A 23,604-nucleotide genomic window follows, 5' to 3' on the forward strand; every position below is an offset into this window, starting at 1 on the left:
ACATGCTTATCACACCACTAAGCATGATATAATGACACAAACTTGGTTGCTGCAGCAGTGTATGAACTTTGGTGTCTCATTATTTACCGAGCATATTATCCCTGGTGCTGCTCTGCTGTCCTCCAGGTTATAACTGTCTTCCTAAAATACTTTGAGGATATTGTATACAAGTTAGATATGATCACACTGGAACAGCAGTGCAATAACCGTGCTGTCCATCACTACACCGGTGTGTCCTCACTGCTGCATCAGCAGTGGTGACCACTAGGCAGACTGAAGCACTGTGACAATCACATACACTGTCTCTCTGCTGGGACTGCACAAAGCTGAGGGCTAAGAGGATTTTTAGGTAAACCTAAAAATCTTTTTAAAAAAAACTCTCAAACCAACCTTAGTTGGTAAAGGTGCAGTAAGTTAATTCTGCTTTCTCTGATTGCCAAGGACCTGTCCACCTTTCCAGGTGCACAGGATGCTGCGAGGGAAGGTGGCTCATTAGGCTTAAACCTCACTGCAAGATGAGACCAAGCCCAAGTGTGGCCGTGACTAACTCAGAGCTAGTGGGGCCCCAGATTAAAGCCTGTAGCAGGCAGGGAAGGGACAATGCTGAGCAACACACACTAAGCCTACACCGAACACACAGACGCGAACCACAGCACTTAAGAGACCAGATGTAAAGAGGAGAAAACAGAAGTGGGAAAGACAGTGAACATCACCTCTTTCTAACTAGCAACATGCCCAGCAGTACCAAAGGGAAATTACTAGCTCCACAGGTGCAGCTAGCTAGCTCTCCTCTCCTCAGGGCCAGGGCAGAGAGGAGCTGCTAAACAAGAAAAGTGGGGGAGGACAGTAAACAGTAAAACAATAATGCTTTAAATCAGAGACAGCCTTGGCTGGGGCCCCCTCAGTATGTCTTTATTGTAACGTCATCCAGTTTTGTAATTAAACAGACAAAAAGCTCAAGGTAGTTTGCCTCAATTAGCTAGAGAATGGAAGACACTAGAAAAGAATTTAAGTGAATGAAAAATAAACTCTTACCTCTTTTTCTATTTTGAGCAGCTTCTTTACAGCCACCTCCTTGTCCTGAGAAATCCATCGGGCTCGGTAGACACTCCCGAAACTCCCTCCACCGCAGTTCTCAAAAAACTGCAAGTCATCAAATCTAATTTGCACAAATGAAGCACTGGTAGACGACATCTCATAATGACAAAATATACCACAGCAAAACCTGTGAAGAGAAAAGCTTTCATTAACACATATGCTTTGCAGATTTATGGACTTTCTTACCCATGCTCAGACACCCCAAAACCAGAATAGTTGCCATGAACACGTCAGAGTAAAATCCACGGGGCACGGGAGAAGAGCCTGGGAACTCCCACTCCAACAGGCTGTGCAAATGTTTGCATAATTTGCACGAGTTATTAGGAGCAGCTGGGAAGATAGAAATGACTAAAAATATTCCTCAGAGCAATACTGACGTTTCCCCAAACACCTTGGAAGCAGCTCTGCGAAAGGCAGGCGCGCTGCCTCCCTCCCCGAGGCGAGCAAAGCACGCCGGCGGCCGGGAAGCGCGTTCTCCACTGGGAGCTTGCCTGGAAGCTGAGGCATGCCAGGCACGCCGGCTCTGCCGCCGCCACGGCCACCCCTCGGCACGCACCGCGCAGGCTGCCGGTGCTCTGGGCGAGGCAACAGTCCACGGCGCAAGGATGTGGGAAAACCTGGCCAGGGCCAACGTCTCTGCCCGAGTGACTCAGTTCTGTTCGCGTGTTACAACAAAGCGCAAGGACAGGGTAATTCATCTGGGTTACAATACGTGAAATTCTGCAGCCTGTGCCAGGGTTGGTGTCGGCAGTTTCAGGAGATGATCCCATGTTGGCTGCCAGGGGAACAGAACGTCCTCCTCGGAGATTTCACAGTGATTAAGCTTATGCCCGTAGTGAATTTCAAGAAACATTATCACCTAAATGCATGAACAATGACTAACTTTAGGTGTTTTTTTTTTTTTTAATGGTGTAAGATTCGGAAGGTTTAGGTCCTTAGTGGGAGGGACTGCAGGACACAGCATCCTCCAGAACCATCGGCAAGCCTGCTGCAGGAATGGTTCAGATGCACCAGTTAAAACAAAGCAGTTTTAATTATCAGCAAAAGTTACTATACTTGCAATTAATGAAAGTAAACTTATCAGCATAAAATGAAAGAGATGGGTTTGAATAAAACAAGCCAAAAAAAGACACAGAGACTTTGGGTTGCTGGTGAAAATCACACCTCCAATTATACCAGTCTAACTATAGTATCAAAACATACTGTGGCTTCTGGGAGCCTCCAATCCACAGGGCTTTTTGAGATGGAATCCACACATTATGTGCTGTCCGAGGCTGGGAAATGCACCTGTAATACACCTAGCTCTGCTGACTGCCGAACCCTCTTCATCCCAGTCCCATCTGTTACAAGCACAAAGACATAATTTCTCCCCCCCCAGCTCTCTCCTGATCATGCAGCTAATCTGATGAAAATTTTGAGGTATCATTTGACTACAAATTTCTGGCACCGTTTGGTTGCAGCTATTCTCCAAATGAGATGAAGATACTGACATTTTTTTCTACATACTGCATAAGATAACATATAGCCTTTTCTGAAACTGCCTGCTTCGTTTTAAATCTCTTCACCACCCATAAGGGTAGAGGCAAGCGCTCACCACACCATGACAACTTTATTATGTTTACAGACGGCATCCTGTTTAGGAGGGAGCAGGCTCCAAGCACGTCTTTTGCCGACAGTCAGCCTGAAAAGCTCTCAGTGAGGGAACACGAGTGCTCTTTCCCCAGCTCTGCGAGTCAGAGCAGGGGTTACCCGTGGGACGTGAAATAAAGTCCATTCATCCAGTACCCTGCCAGCTCCTTCCCCAATATGAGTGCCTGAACTCTTCTGCTGACCTTTTGTTCTTGTTATAACCTTGTCACTGTTGTCGTTAGGTTTCCTGCCATCTCAGAGTCATCTTTTGCACCGCCCTGCATGCATGTTCTTTAGAGAAAGCTCAAGGGAAAGGACATTGGTTACTCCTGCAAATCAGGAGGGTAGCAAAGGCAGTTTTAACTTTTTGCTTCTTTGCCCGTGCTGCTTAATTAGCAGGTCTTCAGAAAAAAAAGCTCATTTGCCTCATTTACCTCATTTACTCCAGCAGTTGCTCCAAGCTAATGCTGTGTACACAGTGTCTCAAGCATATGTGACATTTCACAGACAAATAAACCAGGTCAGCCTCCCAACCCAGAGACTTCACGATTTAAGGCCACAGCCCTGCACACGTTTATGCACAGGGATAATTATGCTCCAGTGAATAATCTCTTTACTGACAAGAGAATTATTCAGAAGAGTAATGTTACTCATAGGCAAAAGCATATGCACCGACTGGACCATAAATTTAACACGAAAGTGTGAACAGCTGATAACAGATGGTTGCATTTGGGATGGCAGAAGGAACAGAAAATCAAGCAAAAAGAGAAATACATCAAAAGAAACAAATATTTCTGGCCTTCACTATCTGAATTCAATAGTTCTGAAGAGCTGTCAAACTATTTTGAACTATTGTTCACCCAGAAGAACCAAATCATTCACATAAACAAGTGAATTATTTGACTTCTGAAAGTTACGCTAACATAGAACAAGACGCTATTCCAAGATTCCACAGAAAACAGACCTCGAGATGGTACACCATGCACACCGGACACTTGGCAACGACAAGCGAGTACTTTTCTGACGTGTCCTCCTTGCTGCTTAAAACTTTACCTAAACATTTATACAATCCCAACGCAGTGCCCAGCACAGCATTCGCAGAAGCTACTGTTCGTTCTTTTAACACTTCCCTAATTTCAAATTTGTCTGCAGCGCTCAATCAGCTGCAGATGCTATAGGCACCAGCATACAATAAAGTAATATAATTTAAAGAATGATTCATTGGTTTGTATGAAGTTCTTCCACATGCTTTTTTCCAGAGAAAACAGAGGAGATTTACATGGGGCACTCTTCTATTTAGAGATATGTAATTAATGACAGCGTAAGTTAGGTATACAGTTTTCTCCTTCTAGATGAAAGAACAGACCTGTTTAAATATTACTGCATGTTTTGGGATGCAAGGTAGTTAATCCTCAATTAGACAGATCAATCCCTTTGTTATGTTTGAGAAAACAACTGTTTAGAGTAACAACTGCATGTGACAAATCCACACACAGTTATTAACTTGTCATCCTGTTTTAAAAGATACTTAACAATCTGAGTTTACACCATTGGTTAAGGGGAAAAAAAATAAATCAGGTATTTCATTAAACTCCATAGAGTTAGACGTGCATCTGAAATAAGTGCATCATTCCAACAATGTGTGGCACTTCTTTGCATCTTACACTTTCGCAGCCAAGAGAGCAATCCTCTGCAACAGGGTCTCCAGCCTTGGGGCTGGGGGCATTACAGCAATTCCCCCCACATGCAGCGTAACAAAGGTTTGTCACCAGCACCCTCCTTCCCCGCTAACACAGTTCCCAGTGTTTAACCACTATCACGGTGTAGGAGTGGGCAACACTACAGCGACTGACTTTGTTGCTTGTTGTCGATGAAATGAAAATGTGACAGTTCAGAAAGGGTGAATGACAGGTATTCGAAGAAATAATTCAACTGCTGGTTGTTTCAGTTATTCCTATGGGATCTTGGGGCAAGGTGGGGGGGAACTTTCTCCTTCTGTTTTATTTCTAATGGTTAACACGAGCTTGTAATCATGCAAGAACTTACATGTGTGAGGTTTTTTTTTTCCCCTCATAATAACTTATTTGAGCGTGATATTAGAAGCTGTTCATTTCACACTAAAAAAACAGATCTGATCCCCATTTGGCAGTATTTAACACGTCGGGTTACTATTTAACATTATTTAACATTAGTATTTAACATGTCAAGTCTCTATTATGCAGAGTCACTTTGCAGCAAGCTATTAAGCCACAAGCAGCCTAATTCAGTACGGTAATAAGTGCTCGGTGTAGGAAACCATCCACCATCACTGGCTTGTTGTGATTACAGCATTTTGGGGGAGCAACCGGCGCGGGGGCCCCTCCCCAGGGCCCTGCTGGGGTCCCACACCTGCTGCTCCCCGCAGACCCTCCCAAGGGGAGGGAATCCCCAAGTTGCAAACTGACCCTGCTGCCCGCTGCCCAGCATCCTAGCCCAGCGACCCTGGAAGAACCCGACATGTTCACTCCTACACTCCAGCTCCCCAGAAAGAGCCTGCGCCCTTGGGGAAGTGCTGCCGTGCCAACTCTCTGCTTCACACGATGTACAAGCCAGAAGACCCCACTACTCATCATTCAGCTACTGCTCCCGGAGTACAGAGAGCTTCCACTCAGGGACTTGCAAGTTAGAGGCAGGAAAGAATTTAGCACAAATTGCACAGTAACTGCAACTCATATTTTGCTCGGTGCGTGGCTGCAGAACTGAAAATTGCATCCCTCACCTTGCACGTGCACCTGACGCTGCTTAAACATTCGATTACTTCAGGATTTGTAATTTATTAAAGGGAACAAGCACGCAACATGCCACCCTCACTTCATTGTGTGGTTCCACAAAGCAGGATTCTGTGCTTCTTTCAGGAAGGCCTGCTGCCAACATATTGCCAATAAAGTAGTAGCACACTACACTTGTGCTATCTTAAAATACACAGCAGATTGTGCCAAGTTTCCTTATTTGGCAAAAGAGCCCATTTGCTTTCAAGATCTTTGACCATCCATTTTTAGACCCAAATCATCCTTTGTATCCAACAAGGCCTACAGTCCTTGAGCATGACAACCTGGACTTTTTGCAGCAGCAGCATATTTATCTAGCACCTTTTTTAAAAAAAGAAAAAACAACAGCAAAAAAACACTGAAACCCCAAAACAGGGTTAACCGCCCTCTTGTCTAAACAGACAAGGAGTTATACTGATATCGAGCTATGAGAGATAATGCAGAAAGAAATATTTATAAATAAAAGATCCCTTAATCATATCATGAACTGCTGATGGATAAGATGCAAACAAACTCCAAGCGCACGTCCAAATTAAATATATCCTAATCTTCTAATCTCCCAGTAAATTAAAATGAAGTCAACAACCCCTACAGTTTCCTAAACTTTCACCATCGGACTGAGCAGCAGCCCTGCAGAGGGTGAGGCTGGAAGCATGGCTCTGCCTACCTTAGTTACAGAAGCAACAACATTTGAGCCTGCCCTTTGTCAGAACCTAAGAATTCTGCATACCTTCCATTAATAACATTTCTAATTTTATTTGAATTTATATAACCATCAGTGCTACGGAAAAAGAGCTCAACTCAGCCTAAACAGTTTGAGCACTTCAGGAAAAGAACTATTTTCAACCCAAGCTGTGTCAATGGCAAGGACTGAAGGGTTTAAAGGCTTCACTTTAAACAGAAAACATTTTATCTCGGAGAAACCGTCAACTGCTCACTTCGCTTACATTATACCTTACAGCTTGTCAGTGATGTCTGCCAGGAGTACGCATGCAACAACGCGCATGAAGGACAAGGTGGCTACACCTGCACCCTGGCCCGTGGAGCCTCTCGGTCCCACACAGGCACCACGGCAGGATCCGGGCCTTGGTTTTGTCAACGGTTCTGTCGTCTCCTCCATGGGCAAGCCGGGCTCTCCAGGGTTACCATTATTCACACGCTGCCACCGGTATGCAAAGCACATTACTGGCAGATAAAACAAGTAGGCTTCTGAGGACTTACGATTTCAGGGCAAAGTCCTGAAAACATCTAACCGCGTGCCTCCAGCGGAAAGCTATGATGTTTTCAGGCAGTGACCCAGTTAATCCAGTGCTTTCAAATTATTTCTGCTTCTGGAATTTAGAAAAAGTAATGATCCAGGGCTTTCCTGGTGGCTCTGTCACTAAAACCCACAGCAAAGCAGGCTGAATAGAGCGGTAATGGGATGGCTCACACACACGCACGCTGAAAAAAAAGGAGTACTGGTGGAAAGGAATGAACTTGAGCGAACACAGAAAAAAAAACCAAAAGAATGCCAGTTCACTTATAAAAATGAGGGGGAAAAGGAAAAAACGGAGGGGAAGGAAAGTCACACCTCAAAGTCCAACCTGAGAGATTTTATGCCCAAAACGCCAGGAAAACGCAGCAGGTGCAGGCGCAGCGAACTCGTCTGAAACACCGTCAGAGGAGCGGGGGGGCGGGAGAGGGTCCCCGTCCCGCCGCCACCCGCTCGGAAGTGCACCCTTCCCGCCTGCGGCCCTCCCCGCCCCGCCGCCCCCCAACCTTCCGGCTGCCCCTCGGCGGACACCACCGGGCACGGCCCAGCCCCCGGCCCCGGCGGGACCCCCGCCCCACCGCTGCCTCCCGCGGTGTGGGGGGGGATTTGGCCCAGGCGGTGGCTGCTGCCCGGGGCGACGCAAGGTCAGGCCGCGCCGCCGGGGCGGCCGAGCGCCTCCCCCCCCCGCCCAAGGACTTTCAAAGTTGCTTCAGCGGGTGGGAAACGTCAAACCCGGCGGAGACACCCGCGGCCCGGCCCCGTTCTCCACCGGCCGCCCGCCGCCTCCCAGCCAAACACGCACCTCGCCGCCTCCCGCGCTGCCCCTCCTGCCCGGCCGCCTGCCCCTCCTCACCTTCCCCGAGGGACTCCGGGCTGGCGGGACCCGAACGGCGCCGATCCCGCAGCCGCCGAGGGAGGCTGGAACCGGCGCAACCGCGTCTCCCGCTCCGTCCCCCGCGCTTCCGGTTGGTGCCGGGGAGCTGGAGCCGCCGCCGCCGCCCCCGCGCCGCCTCGCACCGGCGCCACCCCGCGCCGAGCCCCGCGGGGGAGGCGAGGCCGCCGCCGGCGCCTGAGGGGAGCGGGCAGCGCGGCCGCCCCGCCTGCAGGGGGCGCGGTGCCGGGGCTGGGCGGGCGGCCTGTGGGGCGGGCAGGCCTGAGGCCTGCGGTGGCTGGTGCCGCTGACGAGCGCTATAGATAAATTTATCTAAAATTATTACCAGAATGGCCAGGTGGTGGTAATTTAAAAAAAAAAAAAATCTGCTTCGTTGTTCTCGTGCCACCAGGGCTGGGGTGGTGTTACCACGAGCAAGTGCTGGGTGCCACCTGGGGTTGGCAGGCTGCCGTGGGTGTGGGTCGGTGAGAGGGGTCTGGAGGTCCCCAGGAAAAGGCTGTGCCGCTATAGCCAGTCCTCCTTCTAGGAATGTGGAAGAAGAGGAGGACTTGGCCCTTGTGGCCAAGAAGGCCAATGGTCTCCTGGGGTACATTAAAAAGAGCGTGGACAGCAGGTCAAGGGTGGTCATCGCCCCCCTCTACTCTGCCCTGGTGAGGTCACATCTGGAGTACTGTGTCCAGTTGAGCTCTTCAGTTCAAGAAAGACAGGGAACTACTGGAGAAAGTCCAGCGGAAGGCTACAAAGATGATCAAGGGACTGGAGCACCTCTTTTGAGGAAAGGCTGAGAGACCTGGGGCTGTTTAGCCTGGAGAAGACTGAGGGGGGATCTCATCAATGCTGATCAATATCTGAAGGGCAATATCTAAAGAGGATGGGGCCAGACTCTTTGCAGTGGTGCCTGATGACAGGACAAGGGGCAACAGGCACAAGCTGGAACACAGGAAATTCCATCTCAACATGAGGAGGAACTTCTTTACTGTGAGGGTGCCAGAGCCCTGGCGCAGGCTGCCCAGAGAGGTGGTGGAGTCTCTGTCTCTGGAGACATTCCAAACCTGCCTGGATGCGTTCTTGTGCCACCTGCTCTGGGTGACCCTGCTCTGGCAGGGGGGTTGGACTAGATGATCTTCGAAGATCCCTTCCAACCCTTGCCATTCTGTGATTCTGTGACTTGATTGGCAAGTGCAACCCACCCCGTCCCCTGTCCATGTTCCCCGGCTGTCCTCAGGAGGGTCATCTCAGGTCAGGAAGAAAACAGACAATCTACCTCCACCCTCTGAAGCCACACAGACCCTTCCTTATCTAAACGTTTTGATGTCAGTGAGGTACTCTGCTGTTGCAGAAAACTTTTTGCAAATTGAAAATAAGCAGTCACGCTTAAAGGAAGTGACTCAAAAGACTGGGGGGCAAACAATTTTTCTACTGAGGCAAACGCATCACATGGCTGTGACAACATTTTTTGGATCAGGATCATGCAAGATTCGATGCCCATCATTGCTCCGCACCACTCTCCCCAGCTCATCTACCGGTGTCTGTGGTTTTGCATTCACTGGAGAGCCTCGGCTCCTCGTTACCTCTCCTTTTTGACTGTCGTGGTATGTATGTGTGGATCTGCCGTATAAAAATCAGTCGTGTAGCACAATGAATCACAGAAAGGTGTGCAGCGTCACACTGAATCATACACGTTAATTGTACGTCACAAAGATGTATGGTATCAAGGTGAGTCATGGAAGAACACATTACTGATCAATCAAATCATAGAATGGTTCAGATTGGAACGGACCTTAAAGACCATCTAGTTCCAACCCCCCTGCCCTGGGCAGGGACACCTCCCACTAGACCAGGCTGCTCAAAGCCCCATCCAGCCTGGCCTTGAACACCTCCAGGGATGGGGCATCCACAACCTCCCTGGGCAACCTGTTCCAGTGCCTCACCACCCTCACAGTAAAGAATTTCTTCCTAATATCCAATCTAAATCTACCCTCTTTCAGTTTGAAACCATTACCCCTCGTCCTATCATTACACTCCCTGACAAAAAGTCCCTCCCCATCCTTCCTCTAAGCCCCCTTTAAGTACTGGAAGGCTGCTGTAAGGTCTCCCCGGAGCCCACGGTGTGTTATTTTGGCATGAGGGAGGGTAAAAAAAAACTTAAAACAGTGTAGCACAAGTATACATTTCTGGGCATAAAGTAAGATGTATTATTTCATAATAACTAACTGGAGTGAAGTCCAGCAAGATCTGAAGCACTCGGTGCAGTAAGTACACGAAGAGGCTAAGAAAGTCAAAAAGCAGGCGCTGTTGACCCCCTTCGCCCACCTGGCGGGTTCAGCATTGCCCAGACAGGCAGTGGAGGAGGGTGGGCAGGAGGAGGTGGATTTCTGCCTGATATGAGAGCGCTTGTGCTTTCCTGTGAACTGATCTGCTGGGTGAGCCTGGATAATTCTCCAGACAAAGTCAATCAAAGGTGCCACTTTTTAAAAGAAAGCACAAATATCAAATGCAAATCACATGAAACTCATGCTCTGGAGGAGGAGAGATGCCACATACTTAGTCTCTTAAACGCTGTGACTAACGTGTTTATCCTTCCTGTCTGAGGCAATTGCCAATTAGTCAAATGATTTTAAAGTCTATTTAAATGTTAAATCACTCAATTCATAGGCATTTGCTTCAGAGAGTGAAGTACTTGCATTCAGAGGTCTTTTGCCTAGGGCACTTTGTCCAGGTGTGTTGTCCAGGGCAGTGCCTCTGCAGAGCTGAGATTTATCATGTCTGTCTTGAGGCCCGGTTGCAGAAAGAAATAAACCATTCCAGTAGCACATGAGAAACGAGGGGGTGGTTAATATTTCCTACTCCAAGAGTAGGAGTGCAAGCCTGCATCAGGCACTGCGTTAACATGCCACTCTTTAAAACACGTAATTGCACTTGCTTTAATAGAGGACAAGAGAGCAAAAGCCAAGGAGCCTGTGTGAGGACAGTCCAACCCCCGTGGTACGCTGTCGTGAGGCTGGAATTATTACAACAAGGTTTTAGATGTGCAATTAGGGGATTGTATTCTTTCTGCCCTCTGGCTAGTGACTCTTTCAATATTTTTTCTTATTATTTTTTTTTTCCATTATCACGAGAACTGAAAAATTACCTGGAAAAGATCAGAAACTGGCGTCACTGGAGTTTCTTGGGTGGTCATAATACCATATAAAACAATGAGCCAACACATGGTGGTATGGTTTCCCCCTTTTTTGAGGCAGCAAATTCAATCTGAGAAACTCTTAAGTTTTGGAGAACTTGATCCTAATCCCAGGCTTCTTCCATTTATGTGGAACAGGCAGAAAAAGAAAATATTTAAAAGCTAACAAAAGTTATTGCAAAGCCACAACGTTTGGCAAAGGATAAAGGCAGCTCTAGCAACTTTTAACTCAATTTTGGAGTTGAAATGATTTGCATGAATTGTCTCTTTACATCTCATTGCGACGCTGGGTGTGCAATGACATCTCACCGCCTTTCAACATGGAAAACATAGTTTCGTGCGTACGTCCAGGTTGTTTAAACCATCCTGCCTGCCAAAAGCAGCAGTCACACCCCTCCCCTGCCCGGCAAGCCCCGTTCCTGTGGCTGCAGTGCCCACCTCGCCTTCTGCCAGCAGGCTTTTGGCAGGGCTGCCTGCTGCACTGGGCTGTGGGGGCGAAGCTACTGCAGGGAGAAGCAATCCGTTTTGGAAGTGTTCAAGGCCAGGTTGGATAGGACTTTGAGCAACCTGGTCTAGCGGGAGGTGTCCCTGACCACGGCAGGGGATTGGAACTGGACTTTAAGGTCCCCTCCAACCCAAACCATTCTATGATTCCCCCAGATCTGAACACAGGTCGTCGGGCAAGTGCACAAAGACTCGTGGCAGGAGAGGAGCAGGGGCTGATAGGAGCAGCTGAGAGGGGACCGAGCGTGGAAGTGCTTTTTTAGCAGCAGCGGACGTTTATGCCAGCTTAAACTGTATGTGAAACTCTAGACACAGATAATTTGGAGGTGGACACCTGCTCTGTATTTTTTCAGTTCTCCTTCAAGACGGGCTCAGAGTTCAGCTCAGGCTCAGTACTGAGGTTTCTTTGAAGCGCTTCTGCTTCTCTGGCTGATAGGGCTTGCCTCCGGTTCTAGCTTAAAAAATTGGCCAGAAAACATGGTGGGGATCATGCCTGGGATATACTAGAATGGGAAGTTGTACACACATCCCTGTAGAAGGATGTAGCGGTAGCACACACTAGTGTTAGTCTAGCTAGTTTGAGCAATAGTAGCAGTAACAGTGTGGTAGCACTGATTTTATGCCATTTGTAGCATCAGGTTTGTGACCTGGAAGAGGTTGACGAGTAGCTCACCTGAAAACCCTCCCTGCATCCTTTTTTTTTTTGGCTTATGCTGCCCAGCCTGAAGTTGATGCAGGTATGTCCAGGTACGCTGCAACCACACACCTCTGCGGTTACACCCCAAAACACAAACAGGGTTTGTTTCATGACTAAAAGAGACCTTGCAGCCAAAATCAGCTGTGTTTTGTCTTCCTGAGAGACGAAGCCAGCGAGCCCTAGCGAGTGGAAAATCTAAGGAATTGCCTCTGGATTTGGCGCAGAGGCAATCCTGCCTTTCCTGCTGCCAAGGAACAACAGTGTGAGTGTGCACCCACGAACACCCACCTCGTGCTGCCGGCAGCCCCCGCGCCCCCACGGCCGGGGATGATTCCTGTTTGCTTCCGCAGCCCTGCTCCTTGCTGTGCTGATTCCCAACTTTCCTAGGGGTTGAAGAAAGACAGAGCCCGTGCTAACCACTGTACATCTCTCGGACCCACACAAATGGTATTTTTTTCTGCTGTTATTTTCTTATCTGTTTTTTTTTTGTGTGAGAGAGAAAATTAAGGACTTTGTGAAAGGGCCTATATTGTGTATTTAACATAAAATCATAAACATATTATTATAAAATATTAATTAGGAATTAATTATAAAATTATTTAGTGCATAATTATTAAGTACAGAATAGAATGATAAAATACAGGCATTCGTGTGGCAGAGAAGGCTTGTGTGTGCTGGGTATTTTATGTGTCGATCAAATACCTGCTTTGTGCAAAATGGTTTTCAGAACTGGCAGAGGCTACAGCTCGTACACTATTTGTCTTTTGATCTGGCATGCGTGCGGTATAAAAGCACATATAACTTCTACAAAAATGTCAATACAGTTAACAAGGAGATAGCAATGAGATGGCAAAATATTAACGAGGTACATTTCCTGATTGTTTTACAAGAATGGTTTTCTTATCTTTTACTGGCACCACAGTTTTTAGCCGATCATTATACTCAGCTGTAATCCACTCACTAGTGCTTTGCTCAGTTACCATTTCCTTACATACTTTTAATTATATATATATAGCTCATACTCCTTCTTACATTAAATTTTGTTGTCCAATAGACTTAATTTGTTGTTCCAATTTCAGGACTTTTTTTTTCTCTGAAATGTAGTATGGGTCAACACCGTTTTCTTTGTTTTAAAGCTGTATTCAATTCATTGTTGCTGTGCCTGCTTGTGTTTTCTAATCCACACCACTGCGAGCTCCACCAAACCAGCAGCCCCTTCCTTTCCTTCGTCATTTTTTTCCAGTAGGTTTCTCGGTCGTAGGGAGCCTGGGGAGAAGCAGGACAATTCCTCCCCTAAGGACCACCAAAGGAAGGTGACAACACACAACATTCAGCAGCTGGTTTAAAGCATCCTAAGCTGTTTTCTTTATTCGAACTAATTAATGTCTGACTATTTAGTACATTTACCTTTCTTGGAAATTAAAGGTGATGACTGGAATCATGAAAACTTTGGCCACCATTGACAGGGAGTCTGTTTGAACTAAAAAGAAAATATTAGCTCCTGTTAACGATGTACTGTAGTATTAGTAGCTTACATTTTTTTTGCTGCTTGTTTAATGCAGAGCACATAAATTAGAAACAAATCTGTCTGTTGAAGATCACATCTTTTTCTCTTAGGGTTTAGAGATGAAATAAGACTAGAAAATGTCCATAATTTTAGACTGCCTCAGAAAAGCCCTTATTCTAGATAAATCTGTTTAGCTATATCGGTCAGTTTGCCTCTGTTTCCAAAAAAAAAGGTGGTCAATCCCCCCCCCCCCAAAGACTAGCACACTATTAACGATGGCTAGTTGTGACAGGAAGGAAAAAAAAATAAAAATTCATGCGAACCTCTAACTAGTTTCTGGCAAGAGCGCTAACTGATCAGGAGCATCACAAAGGAGTTACGCGCCAGACAACTGGAACAGGAGAAACATTAGGGCAGGAATTACAAATGGAAGGAAACGTTAGATTTCAAACAGACACTCGGCAGCAACCTGCCAGTACCGCAGCCCTCAAGGGTCAGTCCTACAGAGAATGAGGACATCTAAAGAAAACCCAAGGCAACACTGGCTCTCTGTTATCTGAGAACATCCACAATGCTGCCGCCCGTACTCCTGCGCAGAAATAATGTACACCTGCGAAAAACCACAAAGAGTCGGCAAATGCAGCTAGCGGATTCACTGGCTGGCTCGGACAGGCATCTGAAGAAAGAACTATTTAAAAACACAAGAGGTGGTGTTATAATGAGGAAACCATGGAGAGCAGAAAGCTTATGATTATTGACAGAAGTTGATGAAGAAATGGATTATTGTCTGTTAGGATGTTGGAGTAGCTACTGTCACCTCTATCCTCCGTATCTTTATGTAAATTTCCTTTAATTGAGGTATTCATTTACAATCATTATTTTCATTGGTAATGTGCTTTATTTGCATTTGAAAGCAAAAAGGGGGAAAAAAATTAAACACGACTGGCTGACCCCTGCCATGTGACAAAGGCTTTGCTTTTTGTCACTCTGACCCAAATGGATTAGGGCCAGGAAATAAAGGTCAGGCTCTTACCAGTACCCCTGTGTGTCACATTTTAGCTACATGGAGTTTCCAAGAAAAATATTCCAATTTGCGTCAGTAATTATGTATTCTTTGTGCATTTTCATGTAGTTTTCTGACTTTATTTTTGTATTCAGAAATTACCTTCGAGCGCCAAACCTATTAAAAATGAGCACTGTGAAATATCCTTCAGCGGCAAGATGCAAACGATAGATTTTGTAGCTGCACGTGCTCTTTTTGTTTGCCCTTTTTGCAAGAGTCCCCACACCACTTGAGTCGTAAACCGCCAAGGCCGTGGTTGGATTACATTATTTTATGAATTTACAATTTACCACTCTGTTGCCGTCCCCCTGGCCAAGGGCCAGCCATCCGGGAGATGTCTGAGGGTGGCGGGGGTTCCCTGGGCACAGCTACAGCCCCAGAGGCTCCGCTCTCTGTTTGTGAGAGGACAAGCTGCTGTAAAAGTTTCTGGTTTTGTAATTTTAATGATAACTTTTTAATCTGGTCATTATTTTCTTTGATTGCTAATACCTTGACCTCTGGTGACAGCTGCCTGCTTGTGCCTGCTAAACTTTAATGCAGGCTACAGTAAAGAACATGATGATTATTTGAAAAGGCAGGGTGTAATGCATTTCAGATTAACAGTGAAAGAAAAGCTATTCAAGTTAGAGGTTCGCTTTGCCGTATCACTCTCTATGCTGCTTTCCTTATTATCAGTACAAAAAATGAAATGAGAATAGCACATCTTTTAATTTTCTTCCACTATTACCTCTTGATTTGCATTCAGAGCTCCCAGAAGAAATACCGCTGAATTCAGAAGTAGTCTATTTAAGCTGCGTGGTGTTTAAAAATTGCTGGAAGAGGTTAAGGTACTGTATATTATGCAGTTGACCTTACTAAGAAGCTATGTTAACAATTTAGACTTATAATTTTCTGCCGTTACATTTTGTTAAAATACTTTTTTTTTTTTAAAGCAAAATTCATTATCTCTTTTGGTACCCCTGCAGGTTAAACCTTTTGATTTCTCTCTGACTTATTTTGTAAGATTTCTAAATTATATTTAAACTTCTTGTGCTTAAAAGGTTGTTTTGCCAGTGTCTCTTTGAAAAGAGGGATTTTTTTTTTTGTCTCCGTCTCTTTCTTTGTACGTGGTCTGCAGAGGCTCTGCGCCTGCACAGCCTTTTCCTTCGGAGGAAAAAACCCAAACCCTCTGTCTGCAGAGTCCTGCAGATACATCGGAACTCTTTTATCTGCCACCACCACGTCTTTGCGGCTGATCAGGTTGGAACAAGATGTCCGGGGAAAATATTTTGGCTCCTGTCTTTACCAACCGGTAAAGTTGGTAAAGTACCAGTAAACCGCCTCCTAGTACGTTGGATTCAGCCTCCCTGGATTTAATCTTTGTTCCCTGGCTTTCCTAGCAATGGCCAGCACCCATGGCCAGCACTGGCCCTGCTCATTGAGAAAACCAGCAAATCCTGACAAAGCAACAATAGCGAAATGTGCCAGGGGAGGGGAGAGCTGCACCCTCTGGCTCTTCAGGCTCTGTAGCCCTAAATAGAGGTGTTTGTGCACTGAACGGCTGCTTGAGCAAAAAAAACCACGTCAGCAGCGGAACCGGGTAATGCAGAACATTTTCCAAGATGCTCCAGGTGTTGCCTTCCCGGCTCTGTGGTCCCCAGCCGCAGATGTTTATCGTGGACACTGCCTCCCGGTCACCTCTCCCGGCCACCTCTCATCTAAAAACTACAGCTGTGACTCTGCCAGTAAATCAGACGGGGACAGGGGCTCTGGGGCGTGAGGCCAAGTAGCACGGACTGGCTGTCGGCATTGTATGACCCATCACCCTCAGCCATAATCGTTATTTTATATTTCTTCAGTCTGCAGCGTGGAAATGAGGGGGCTGTGCTGCAGCATTTATGCTGTTGATGCAAGCGGGTGTGACGGAGGTGCAAAGCCTCCTGCGACCCGCTGGAGGACTGCGGGGAGGGGACGGAGGCTGGCCGGACAGGCCAGTCCATATTTCCCACTGGAAATGGTCCCTGGTTTATGCACCCCCACAAATAATGGCTGGGCACTCTCATGCGGTGCTCGTTGTCATGGGCCAAAATCAGGCCAAGTGCTACAGCTAAAGCAGTTCGGACCATGAGCGGTGCAGGGCTGGGGATTGCCCGACTGGCTTTTGCTCGGCTGTGTTGGCACAGGATCCGAGCCCGGGCTTACGGAGCAGCCCCGAGAGCCAGCGGAGAAGGGGTTTCTCTCCACTGGAGCAGGATCAAGTTGTGACTAGAAGCTGCAAGCACGGGGCGAAGGGAGTGTGGGCGTTTTGACATGTCAATGTTTCCTGAGCTCCTCTTCATTCTTCCCGCTGTTACAACAGTCGCTTGGACTTCAGGCAGCAAGAGCAATATATCGACAGCCGCCTTCCTGTGGTAAAGTCAACACAGGGAGCGAGAGGAGCCCAGTATGGATCGCAGAGCCAGAAGGGAGTTCTATTCGTTTAATCTCTAGGTATGTAGACTGTGATCAGCACCATAGCAACTATCTGAGCCACTTGAATGAGTTAGATACAGAGATAGCAACACTTGTTATTTATACAGCACCCTTTATTGGAAAATTAAAAAATGCCAGATACCAGTTTCATTGAGTAGGTAAACTGCATTCGTTTGTTGATATGGAGGTGCCATAAAACCTCTGTTTGTATCACTGGGATATATCTAGACGACAGAGGTTGGTTGGCAACAAGTAAGTAAAACAGTTAGAGGTTCTAAGGAATAAAAGGATAAACCAAGGGGATAAAAACATACTAAACGGATGAAGAATCGGTCTATGTGCAGAGCCAAGCTGAAACTTGGCAGCTTTATAAACCAGTTAACGCAGAAATAAATGAAAGTCCAAACAATAGGAACAAACCTGGAACAAATAAAATCAAGAACTCACAAATGTTATAAATTGATTGTAAAGATAAAAAGGTCTTTTGAATTTATTGTGTCCCTGCAGTTTACTCTACTGCATACTTTGCTTCTGGGAAGATTCCGTATCTGAAAAAGCCATATGAAGTATATTCATAGAGCAGTACAAATGGAAATAAGAAATATTTCTCACTTGAAATAATAAGATACAAATTTGTCTCTATGTTATTAGCTGGTTTTCCTCTGAATCATCTTGAACTTCTAGTCAGACAGCAAAGTTAAAATAAATTATTTCATCATGCTGCAGAATATTTCTTAACTGTGTAATTCTTTCCTTTGCAGGATGCAGGTACTGAGCAGACAGTGGTTCTGTGTGTCAGCATTTCCCCAGTGACTCTCAGCTTTTGCAGAATTTATGTTTTGACTAAAAGGATGCGATTATTTTTACAGATAAAAAAAATAAAATCTGTCTGTGTATACTGACTCCACACAGCCCCACTCAATGCCGAGAAAAGTCTACTCTGTATCTGAGGCAAAACGTAGGCTATATCAATGAGGTCATCTCTGAAGCTTAATTATGAGATAATAGTTGTAATTTCAGGCTTAATCAGTTTTATGACATCCCGCTTCGCAGAGCAGAGCCAGTGTGAATGCAACAGGAAAGCCTGTTGCCATTTGAGCATCATCATTCCCTCGGCACAGGCTTGGCCACGATCAGTGGTTGCCCAGCAGCAGTACAGCCGTCCCGTGGAGCGTTCAGGCTGGCACAAGTGATCTTGGAGGGGAACGGGAACATGCCAGATCACCTCCTCCCGCTCGGCTGCAGGACCTGATGGACTTCCCTGAGGTGACCGAAGAGTGCCACATCAGCCGAGGTCTCCACTGGAGTTAGCCACCCTCAGCTAAAATCCTGGCCAAGAGGAGCTAACTTGTAGTGTTCACATCAGTGACCGAGCAGGACAAATTAGTCAGATAGCGAAAATGAAGCACACATCCCTTCTTCATTTAAACCTTTCCGATTTAAATGTTTTCTGTCTTCTCAGGGAGCCTCCTTGGGAACTCTAATGAAACCAGCTAATAAAACTGTAGTGTTACATGAGCGCAAGGCTGCCATCCCCTGTGGCAGGGACGGCTCTGACTGGCTTTACACTGGCCATCCATATCACGCTGGACATCAGTCAGCTGCGGTTTTGAGGCTCAGCAAATGACAAGTGAAGTTTGCTGTATTGGCCAATTAATAGCATCGGCATTTATGCAGGAATGAAGCTGAAAGTGCAAATAAGGCCAGCGACTAAACCCTTCCGGCAATTACATTTAATAAGGTACTGCGTGTTATTTACAGAAAACTTACATCACACAATTCCTACACGTGAAAAGCACACAAAGTATAAAGACAAAAGCTGCACTCCCATAACATGCTAAACAAAATAAATAAAACTGAATTTTGGCACAATAGCTATTACATAAATAAATATTCTAGAACATAATGCATTAACATTTATTTACAGTCTATTGAAAGTGCAAAACAATTGGCTGAAAATTAAGATATTTGGAAATGCTTAAGACCAGAAAATACGTGTTAACCAGCCACAATTAATTATAGCTGAAGTTTAAGGTTTTAATGTGCAGGAAATTATTCTCTTGAAATCTGTTTGTACATATTGTGCTCTTTTTGAACCAGTTCTTTGCTACCTTTATGCTATTGATTTCAACAACCTTACTACCGTAATGGAATTTTGTAAAAACCTGATTGGTAGTTTAAAAAAAGAAGTAAAATGTAAACACGGATTAATATATTTATCATTCCAAATATTTTCAGTCCTGTCAGTTTTCTGAAATGGCCACACTGCTTGCAGTAGTAGGCAGTATGATAAAAATTAGAAATTTTTCTTAGTATCTGTTGTATTTCGAACGGAAACATTTGTAAGTCTTCTCTGAATGGAACTATACCTTGGACCTCTCTTAAACCTACATTTTTTCATCAGATGCTTACATACATCTCCTACTGAGGTCAACAGTAGCCGGGCAAGCCAAACTGATGACCAGTTTTGGTCCTGACCTGGAGAATAAATCATAAAATACAGAATTTTAATTAGAGAGAAAGACACTACCTCCCTTAGAATTGTTAGAAGCTTTTTGTGCATTTTTCACCAACGATTCTATTTTATCTTTCGCCTTTTTTTTATCCCTATGAGAAATCATCTACTCCACTTTCAGAATTAACAGTTCACAACATGGCCACCCATACAGCTACAGTGCATAAATCCTTCCTCAGCCAAAGTTCTCTGACAGGCTGGGACATTGTGCGTTGCCTAAGACCTTAGAATATGTTTTTGCTTATTTTTGTAGTGGCAGTGCGGTAGCAGAGAAAGTGAAGTTCTTAACAAGTGACCTTGACAGGATAAAAGATCATTTCTCATCATTGCTTCAAATGTTTATGCTCGACGCGGTTCCAGTCGGTGAGACATCTGTGATAAAGTTCTCTGGTTGTCAATCACATTTAATTGCCGCACATAGCTCCGAACATCCTGATGGTTCTTATTAGTTAGGGCTGCGTCAGGATCTGGTGAAAGAGAAACGATGTAGGATTGATACACTTAAATGAACAAATGCCTGAACAGAATGCATAACTCTTTACGAGCTGTCACAGGAAACACCAGATCCTGGTGAGTTAAAAAGAAAATATTTGGAAATTGCTCTCTCTGAAACCTTTCTGCCATGTCTGATAGTCTTTCTGGTTACTACCCTCACAAATTAACTTTTTCTCTCAGCTATCCTTGGCTACATTTGCTCAAATTGATGGCCCTTGGTTACGGTTTTATACATCACCTTAGCAGTCAACAGCTATAAATTATATAGCTAACTAGTATGATTTAAAGCTGCCCATCAGCTTTTGAACCAGCAGCTTTCACACAGATTGAAAACTATATAATTGATTTAAGCCTCCTTTCATGAAACATTCCCATTTCTAGCACAGCATTAAATATCTGTAAGACTGTAGGGATCAGTGGCTGCCCCAGTCGAGCCTCAAAATATACTGCCTGTTTACATTACTTAACATAACCGCATTATACCTACTCCAACAACAATTATGAAATACCACTGAGTTAAAATCTGAGTATCTTCAGCTTCACAGTGAACAGGTTACATTTTAATGAAATACAGGTTAGGTAACTCAAACTTCTCCAAAATAAAGACACTGAAGCATCTACTATATATAAATACACACAAACACAAAAAGCACGGGACTTGGATACGGTACATCCCTATACTAACATTTTGTTAGGTATAGTGAAAATCCACATGCATTTCTAAGTATGTGTAGGCCTCACTAGTGCTTAATAGATTAAAATTAAAGATACATAGGCAGAAAAACCTTGATGGTGGAAGAAAAAAAAAAGGTCCCTTAATTGATCTTCTAGAGTTAAGCTTTGACCCAGATGGAAAGAAACTAGTTTTATAAAAATATATTGGTTTATATTATTTACTCTGTTCTTTGAGAAAGAGGAAGGCTGCTGTGAGGCAAAATGAAGCGCTGAAGAAATGCCAGTGTGACGGGGACTGACAGGGCACCGAGATGGGATGTTTGATCATACAGCTCTGTCATCTTACATGGCCTCAACTAAGTTCTGGTAATTATACTGACAAACAGGTTTTAAGGTCATCACCTTATGCGGTTATGTCATTTATAAACGTCATGTTTCCGGACTGGTTTCCTATAAAAACAGGGTTTATCTGAGCAAGTATCTTGGCTGGATCTGTGTGCTGCTGTCTGCTGGCCTTATTTCAGCCACTTCTGAACACAGTGGCTAATTTCAACCAATTCTAATTTGACAGATGGGTAGAGACCTCACAGATATTTAGCACCTTCACATGCTTGGAAAAGAGATGGAGGAGAGGGGGGTTATTAGAGCTTCCTGAAAGATATTTCACCCTGTGAAACATCGGAGGATCCAAACATAGAAGCATCACTGGAAACCAGGCTTTTGAGTTGTGGTACACACAGAATTAGTTGTAATTACTGTAGCTACTGATGCTAATGCTGACTGTGCAGATGTTGTAATACACTTACTGAAAGATTGGCTTCGGCAGAATTTCACCGTCCTGACAGTGTTGGCAATCATGCGCTGGAAAGAAAAGATGGTATGCAATCAGAGAACAAGCACTGTATTTCATCATCATTTAAACGAAGCACCTAACTGTGCCTGAGTGTGAAGACATATGCCAATAAAAGCAGTCATATGAATGAAAATATAATTTTAATGCTGATGCCCTCATGTGTAGGGTGTGATTTGCATTTACACAGGCTTTAAATGAGCATGAGTGTAATTTACATGCGCTCAGAGAACCCTTTCTCTTGCTTGGATGCTGTAAAAGGCCTTAACTAAGAATGAAAATCAGCCCCTTCAATGTGCCTTTCTTTGATACCATCTTCCCCCATTGAAAAGTAAAAGGAATATCATGTGGAACAACTTGGAGTATGTACACACCTTCATTTTCAGACCATTAGGTCCTAACAGCAAGGCCATTTCTAGAACACACTCAGCCATTAAAGAGCTTTCACCTTCCCTATGAGTTTGAGTTTAAAATGCAGCCCTCCTGGACAATGACAGTGTAAAATGAGCATGTGAGGGTGTATGTTCATGGATTCCCTCTGGAAGCGTGCTTGATTCACGGGTGAGAAGGCCACGGTTAGAACTGTGGCCGCGTGGGCAAGTTTCATCAAACGGACCTGTCAGACAGCGTTAGCTTGCACAAGTGTATCTAACCCAACCTGAAAAGTGGATTCACTTTTGTGGACACTTCTACTGGCAATTCACAAAAAAAGCAGACATCACTTCAGTCCTTCTTGGCTGTGGTTGCTCTTCAGTAAATAAGCCATCATTTCACTCACTTAGGTAAGAAAATATTAATCAATACATTTTGCTTTGATAAACCAGATGCTCTTTTACAATAGTTTTTAAGAACAGAAACGAAGGTAAGTCATAAAGCAAAACATTTCAGGTTAGTTCTGGACTGCAGAATTTTAACTGGCTTGTGTGATCAGCACCACACAGGCAATACACCCACCAGTGCGGGGGCAAAATTAGTTGTTCTGCATAATATCAAATAAACTTTAAATTCAGCAGTAAAACTGAATTCCTTAGCTAGATAGTTTGATTGAATCACTATTATAAGGACAACATTTGTGTCAGTTTCTTTTGCTTAGATTAAGAAAAAGCAGAGGAGGGAAATGCAATTCCTACTCAGAGTGTAACGTTTGTTCCAGCACTTTAAGGCGGTCCCATGATGACAACACAGGGACCTGTTTTAACACAGCACGCTCTCACCAGGCTGCTTCCTACCTCCTTGAAATTTTGTGTGAGATTAACAAGCCCTCACATAATGGAATAAACCCTCACACAATGGAATGATATATTTCTTCCTAGTAAACAGTAAAATTTACAGCATACTCTCCTCACAATTAATACACAGTTATAATCTTAGGTGAAAATGATGTTATAAATAAAATACCTCTGTGAAATCTGTCATTCCAGATGTGGGAATGCACCAATGTGAAACATTCCTTACGCTCATACTGAATAATCTTAGACATTTTATTGCACTGTCAAGCATACAAAACCAGGTATGGGTGGTGGTCAGCATTAGAAACACTACTGATACATCATGTACTACATTTTCATGGATTACACATTGTATAATCAAATGAAATGTAGCTATTCTGAAACTAATCTACAATATTTTAATAGTAAAACACAAGTTCCCAAAAGATTTAGGGAATTTGGATACATGTCTGCTCACATTGTTCCTAAAGTCATATGTATTTACATGTGGAAAATAAATAGATTTCAAGTAAGAGTAATTTTTATCCTATGTTAATTTTCATACCTCTTCAAGCCATTACTACTAGGCAGATTTTCTAAGGCACTTACCTTGCAAACATTCTCATATGTGCTTAGCATTAAGCGTATGAATAAGCCCCATTGACTTCAATGGAACCTCTTAAATACTCCAAGATAAGCACCCATTATAATACTGGATTGAGACAGAAAGCACTGCACATTGCAGTGTTGGTTCTTGAGTCTAACCCAAACAAATGA

General features: G+C 44.6%; 2 protein-coding genes across 15 annotated transcripts in view; both read right to left on the minus strand.

Moving 5' to 3' along the window:
- MAP3K20 (mitogen-activated protein kinase kinase kinase 20) overlaps positions 1-7,863 on the minus strand; it is a 96,094-nt gene extending 88,231 nt beyond the window's left edge. For 3 of the 9 annotated variants that reach the window (XM_074595175.1, XM_074595173.1, XM_074595174.1), the window contains exons 1-2: positions 7,643-7,824; positions 1,036-1,225 (exon numbers count right to left, since the gene is read on the minus strand). In XM_074595175.1, the coding sequence (XP_074451276.1) occupies positions 1,036-1,194 (159 nt within the window). In that variant the 5' untranslated portion in view covers positions 1,195-1,225; positions 7,643-7,824. Of the gene's footprint in view, positions 1-1,035; positions 1,226-7,107; positions 7,275-7,642 lie in introns of those variants that run through there. The other 6 variants (XM_074595176.1, XM_074595171.1, XM_074595170.1 and 3 more) reach the window with 6 other exon arrangements.
- A 10,939-nt stretch (positions 7,864-18,802) lies between these two features.
- RAPGEF4 (Rap guanine nucleotide exchange factor 4) overlaps positions 18,803-23,604 on the minus strand; it is a 163,290-nt gene continuing 158,488 nt past the window's right edge. For all 6 annotated transcript variants that reach the window (XM_074594113.1, XM_074594112.1, XM_074594111.1 and 3 more), the window contains 2 exons: positions 21,576-21,630; positions 18,803-20,066 (listed from right to left, as the gene is read on the minus strand). In XM_074594113.1, the coding sequence (XP_074450214.1) occupies positions 19,939-20,066; positions 21,576-21,630 (183 nt within the window). In that variant the 3' untranslated portion in view covers positions 18,803-19,938. The remainder of the gene's footprint in view (positions 20,067-21,575; positions 21,631-23,604) is intronic.

Source organism: Larus michahellis, chromosome 7, assembly GCF_964199755.1.
Source record: "Larus michahellis chromosome 7, bLarMic1.1, whole genome shotgun sequence".
Taxonomy (NCBI): domain Eukaryota; kingdom Metazoa; phylum Chordata; class Aves; order Charadriiformes; family Laridae; genus Larus; species Larus michahellis.